The 6,919-nt window shown below is 37.8% G+C and overlaps 1 protein-coding gene across 1 annotated transcript in view; it reads left to right on the top strand.

Moving 5' to 3' along the window:
• Positions 1–274: 274 nt before the first annotated feature.
• Positions 275–6,919, top strand: part of LOC118765378 — a 63,638-nt gene continuing 56,993 nt past the window's right edge. Inside the window, exon 1 of the mRNA XM_036507339.1 lies at positions 275–1,033. Within this exon, the coding sequence (XP_036363232.1) occupies positions 324–1,033 (710 nt within the window). The 5' untranslated portion in view covers positions 275–323. The remainder of the gene's footprint in view (positions 1,034–6,919) is intronic.

Here is a 6,919-nt window from a genome sequence, read left to right as displayed (position 1 = left end):
TATAGAAGCAAATATCAGTACTTGTAACGATCATTTTAACAGATATATGGCATGAAATTAAACAGTTGCAATCAGTACTGGTATCTGGATCGCGAGTTCCGTTCGCTCCAGCGCATTTTCGGCGACCCTCTTTAAAAAGGTAATACTAATTCAAGAGTATTTGTACCCCTTCAGTTGATAATGTAATGTTCCATTGCTTTTTTTTTTTTTTTTTTTTTTTGTATATCAATAGTAAATTGGTGAAATAAACTGGTAATTTCATTTTTTGTTGGATTTTCTAACAGGTGACAGCTTTGGTTGAATATTTTGAAAGAATATAATAAATGGTTCACTTCGAAATAGAAAGACATAATGACAACACACTGGAGAAGTGTCAGGTTCAGCTGAATGGAATAAAAGAAAGTTTCCATAGTGTCTTACCAAATTTCCGAGGTTTTGTGAAATCTATAACTTATAAATTACATGAAATTTTCAATGAACACTTATTTTTATTCAAAATGAAGCAGAAACGTATTGGAAAAAGTAACACCAAACAAGAAACAGAAGAAAATTTTGAAAATGTTGTGAGAAAGCCATCGAAAAAACTCGAACGGACATCATTGTTACTATCTCCCATTACTTTCGTCCGTTCACTGATATCTTCAAAAAAGAATGAAGATGATTTAATGGATGAAACACAAGCAGACCAAATTGAAATTTGTATGGAACCAACGGTTAAAAATAAAGCTGGATCATCCTTAATAACCAACGCAATGGCAGACTGTTTAATTAGTGATAGTCCTAACCTGAATACTGATGAACGCGAACGCTTACGAGCGTTACCGAGTGAAGCGATCAACGCGTTATTTTCCCATTCAACTTCAAGGGAGAGAGCTTATTTTATTGTGACTCTCCTATCGGTGGCCTTCACCTTCGACGATATAATGCCACCAGAGCAATTTGGTCGAAATTGTTCGATGACAACGACATTGTTTGCACCAGGAACTATATTCATTCTGACATTTGTTAACTGGGTTTTCAGCATCATCACATTGTATGTACCTTTCTTGCTCAACATTTATTTTGTCTTGTTATTTAATACCGTGCAGCTTATTGATGCTATAAGAATATTTCAACCGACCTGTTGGATTTTAAGGGGATTATGGATTTGTCGCTTAATTATGAGTGTCATACAAATTGTTATATCTTTTCCTTACAGGTTCCTATCAGTTTTGCTACCAAGAAACACTGTTGTCGACTCTTAACACACACACACCTAATTTGTTTTTAATGGATCATCATTTTTTTTTATTTTTAGAGAATTTTGATTCAAGTTAGTCTTTTTCAAACTGAATTGCCTTAGACATAGCTCAATCAAGAATTCTCGCTTAATTACATAAAGTTAATTGACATAACTTTTATATTTTATTTTTATGTTCAGTAAAGTAAAATTACTCTAAATTGTTCTTTTTCTGAAAATTATGCAATTTCAGACCTATTATTTCTCTGGTATTTTATATGAAAATAAACCCGATACTTTTACCCGTTTCAGTTAAATTTTATTTTGGCTGGTTTTAATCATTGTACTGCAGCCATTTTAGACCCTGACCTTTTGCAGCATTTAGGGCTTATCAATCAAAGTACTTATTACAGTCGAAACATTAAGTTACAGTGCATAAATTGGCTCAACATAACACCAGTTTTAATAAATACGGGACCCCACCTCCAACATACATACATACTCACAAATAACGGGCTTTGTTGCAGTTTTCTATTGCCAAATTCTATTTAGAGTAGAAGACCCATGTTCAGTGTATCAAGCAATAGAATCGAGCCCACTATCACATTGATGCTACTTAAACTTCTTAACTACACACCCTTGGTCATACCTAGCTGGCAGACACGTTAGCGCACCGGGCGAAATGCTTAGCAGTATTTCGTCTGTCATTACGTTCTGAGTTCAAATTCCGCCGAGGTCGATTTTTGCCTTTCATCCTTTCGGGGTCGATAAAGTACCAGCTACGCATTGGTGTCGATGTAATCGACTTAATCCCTTTGTCTGTCCTTGTTTGTCCCCTTCTGTTTAGCCCCTTGTGGGCAATAAAGAAATATATATATATATATATATTCTAAGACCCCACTTCGGTCACGACACTGACCATGGATTGCACCTAGAAAGTTACCCTCCAGGCACAAGTCCGGGCAAGGTTGTTTATGGAAGACCAGCAATCGCCCATGCATACCAGCCTCCTCTCTCCACGCCAACAGTGTTATCCAAGGGAAAGGCAAAGGGGCCGATACAGTTTGGCACGTGTGACGTCGTAACTCATTTCTACAGCTGAGTGAACTGGAGCAACGTGAAATAAAGTGTCTTGCTCAAGAACACAACACGCAGCCCGGTCCGGGATTCGAGCTCACGATTGTAAGCTCGACGCTCTAACCACTGAGCCATGCGCCTTCACACACACACACATTTATATATGGAAATGTTGCATTTACAATATTTTGCAAGTTTTGACATTTCTCGTTCCCCAGACGAATTAAATACATTTTGCGTTTTTATTCGCTGTCAAAATTTTGCCTCTAAGTAGAAAACGAAAAGCAGACGTAAGCAGCATATTTGGTGAAATCTTTCTCCAAAAGTAAATAAATATTCATATAAATAAATGGATATCAAAGCAACGACACTGGAAATGTAGAAAACTGTCAGTTCAAACTACATAACTGTACCCTTCCTAAGTTTAAAAAAAAAAAAAAAAACCGAAGTATTTGGAGAAATATAATTTATTCGCTCGTAGCCAAAAAAGCCCAAAAAACTTTGCTTTATATAATTTATAGAAATGTCGGTGAAATGCAATGGTGGGGTATCTAGAATAACCTGACTCGGAACCGAACTTAAAAACACAGCTTTGCTTTCACCTAAGGATGCTATAACAAAAAAAAAAAGGTTTTCATCTTTTACTTGTTTGTCAGACTGCAGCTATACTGGGGTAACCGTCTTGAATATTTTATCGAATGAATCGAATCCAGTATTTGTTTGAACCTGGTATTTATTCTATTAAGGCGGCGAGCTGGCAGAAACGTTCGCACGCCGGGCGAAATGCGTAGCCATATTTCGTCTGCCGCTACGTTCTGAGTTTAAATTCCGCCGTGGTCGACTTTGCCTTTCATCCTTTCGAGGTCGATAAATCAAGTACCAGTTACGCACTGGGGTCGATGTAATCGACTTAATCCGTTTGTCCCTTCTATGTGTAGCCCCTTGTCAGTAAAGAAATGGGTATTTATTCTATCGGTCTCTTTGTCGAACCGCTCGGTTGTGGGGACATGAACATCCCAGCACCTGTTGTCAAGAGGAGGGGCGACAAAGATACACACACATACGAAAGGCTTCTTTCGGTTTCCTAAAGCCTAATCCACTCACAGGGTTTTGGTCAGCCCGAGGCTATAGCACAAAACACTTGCGTAAGATGTCACGCAGTGGAACTGAACGCAGCACCATGTGGTTGGGAAGCGAGCTTCCTACCACACAACCACGCTTGGTCTATATTGTGGATGATACTGCATTAAAATATCTAATTGTAATTTAATTTTATTTCCCCTTCCTCACATCTGCGGTAATTGAGTAGGTTTATAAAGAACAATCCCTTCATGACCGTTAAATCTTTTTGGAAGTATGGTGTATACCATTTCTTCATGTCTTTTTTTTTTAAAAAAAAAAAAAAAACCCTTTTTATCTTATATAAGAAAACCGTAGTGTTGATTCTGTCCACTTCAGTACTTAACTGATTTTTTTTCTAACTCTGCAAGTTTCAAATCTTAAATGTAAGTTACTAAACCATTTTCTTATTTAGTCACTTCGAAAGAGGGAAAAACTGGGTTAAACTAAAGCGTTACACCATTCAAAGAATCAAAAAAAAAGTGTGTAATAGGTGTAAAACAACTTACGCTGAACGAATATGAAAAAAAAAATGCGCGAAAGGGGTGGGGTAGGGTGGGGGAGAGGCCTCGGAAAATTCACATCGGAAATTTCCGAAAGCGTCTGAGGGGCTGACCCGGGCACCAAAACAAAAAAAAAATTGTGTAATATGTGTAAAATAACTTGCTCTAAACGAATATGACAAAAAAATGCGCACTCGCGAAAGAGGGGTGGGGAAGAGGCCTCGGAAAATTTATATCGCTTTCGGATATGTGAATTTTCCGAGGCCTCTCCCCCACCCCCCTTTCGCGTGCGGGCATTTTTTTTTTCATATTCGTTCAGAGGAACCAACTGTCTTTAGGGGCCTGGACTTGAATAGAACTTGGTACCAACAATCGTCTTGTAAACAACTGTTCTTAGACAAAAGACTGACCTTTCATTGACCAGTGTTTACTCATCCCATCTTCTGGTGTGGAGGATTTCCCACTCCTTGGTACCAACAAGTTCTTATTCATTTCAGTCGTAGATACACAAGCATTAAGTTGTATGATAGAGAATGGCACTTTGCAATTCATGTGAATTAACATTACAGGATGGGATTCGCCGATTTACTAATGACATTGAAGCATTAGATTTCTTTCGAAAACATAATATCAATCCCAGCACAGTTGACTGCCCTAGATGCAATTTACCATGTACATTGCGCGAAAATACAAACATCTTCCGATGTGGAAGGACTGTTCGCCGTCGAAGGCAAAGGCCAACGCAATGTGGATATTCAATGTCCCTATACAGCAACACATTTTTGGAGCTGAGTCAGCTACCACCCTGTAAAATCTTATTTGTGAATTACTTCCTCACAGACTGTTGGTCGCACGCATTAGTCGTGGAAAATTTGAACATTTCGTATCCGACCTCAATTGATTGGCGATCCTTCTGCTCCGAGGTTTGTCAGAATTACCAGGACCAAATCGGTGGACCAGGATTTGAAGTGGAGATCGATGAAACAGTTATTGTAAGAAGAAAAAACAATCGTGGAAGACTCACAAAAACTATCTGGCTTTTCGGTGGGATAGAGCAAATAGGCAAAAAAAAAGTTTTGATACCTCTTTCATCTGAGTGTGGTGAAGAGGAAAGGCGAGATGCCGCCACACTGATCCCCTTAATTACCCGATATATACGCCAAGGGTCCGTAGTATATAGCGATTCTTGGGCTGCGTATAACTCTCTTGGAAATCTCGGCTATACCCACTTCCGCATCAACCACAGTGAAAACTTTGTTGATCCGACAAACGCGTCGGTGCACACAGACGATAGAGAGATTGTAATTCAAAGTTTGAAAATTCTTCACTTTGAAAGTTCTTCACTTTGATATCAACACGTGCGAAAAAATTTCAATATGGCTTCTGCATATCCAAGTCTAAAAGGAATTAATCACCGCGATATTGATATTGCCACGGCTACAACAGCAGATATCATTAATTGGCTTAAGAGACATGGACTTTTGAATACCCAGAAAATGTATATCGTGTGGAGCTAGCATGAGGGAACTGGCGAAAAAAAAATTTGTCGGATGAAGTGATATGGTCATGTGGAAGGCCTTGTAGAAAAACGGTTTCAATTAGAAAATTGATATATTATATTATTGGGCAAAAGATTTAGCAAAGGGAATAGGACAGGAATGTCATATAGCAAATGTAGCCGTAACAGATTGGAGGAATTTTTGCCGTGATATATGTGCAGAATATTATGTTGTACAAAACATTAAGCTCGGAGGGCCAAACCGAATTGCAGATAGACGAAAGCGCGTTTGTTAGAAGAAAATATAATGTTGGCCATCGGGTTAAAACGCAGTGGGTTTTCGGCGCTTTAGAAAGAGATACCAGAAGATGTTTTTTAGTGGCAGTAGAAGATCGGACACCCTTTTACAAATTATACAAGAGTGTATATTGCCTGGTACAACCATAATTTCCGACCTTTGGCGTTCGTATAATACGCTCAATCAGCTAGGATACAAGCATTTGACCGTGAATCATTCAATAAATTTTGTTGATCCGGTAACATTTGCCACGACCAACCATATAGAATGTTTATGGAAGCATGTGAACAAAAGAGAAAATGGAACAGCCCGAAATTTACTTCAAGCCCATCTCATCGAATTCATGTGGCGTTATGAATTTAAGGACGAAATATTCGGAAAGTTATTGGAGCAAATTCGACTGCTATATCCATGTGTTTGAGACCTTAGAGAGTATAAATATCTACAGAGCATAAGTATCACACTTATTTTAAAACTTAAATTTAAGCTTCATTTGTTTTATATTTTGATAAATTCTCTGTTGAAAATTATATTTTTACATTCTAAATAATTTGCAATTTCAAAAAATATATTAATTTTGCGTTTTTTAATTTGATATTAATTTTGCGTTTTTTAATTTGATAAATTTACACGCGTTTTTGATAAATTTTGCGTTTTTTAATTTGATAAATTTACACGCGTTTTGATAAATTCTACGGAAAGAAACGAAGGTGGACGAGTGACGTCAAATTGACGTCACACTTTTTCTACTTTCCTCCTGACAACTAAAAGCATGACAGTGCCTGGTGATGTTGCATTTTTGACATGACCGTTTTGAGAATTCTTTTTCAAGGCACTATAAAATAAACATAAAATTTAGATCACTCATCAGACACTGCATGCTGTATGAATTCAGAAGAGGCTCTTCAATAATGGAAGTAGCAAGACATTTTCGTTCAGTCTATAGAAATAATTTTAAGTGTCCGAGTATACCAACTATGGTCTGGTCACTTTTGCTCGGGAAATTTCTCTTTAGCTGGTTACTTTCGATCTGGACGATCAAGTTCTGTCAATATTTTTTTTATATCATTTGCTATAAAGGCAGCACAGAGATATGTAGCTTTGCGGGCTGGACAAGACATGAGGCGAATGATAATAATACTAGATGATAAAGATGGGAGAATACAGAAAGCGCCCGCCGAGCCCCTGCCTCTCTAAAACATTGT

The sequence above is a fragment of the Octopus sinensis genome, linkage group LG11 (assembly GCF_006345805.1).
Source record: "Octopus sinensis linkage group LG11, ASM634580v1, whole genome shotgun sequence".
NCBI classification, from domain to species: domain Eukaryota; kingdom Metazoa; phylum Mollusca; class Cephalopoda; order Octopoda; family Octopodidae; genus Octopus; species Octopus sinensis.
The sequence above is the reverse complement of the archived record's forward strand: the minus strand, read 5'-3'. Positions and strand labels throughout refer to the sequence as shown.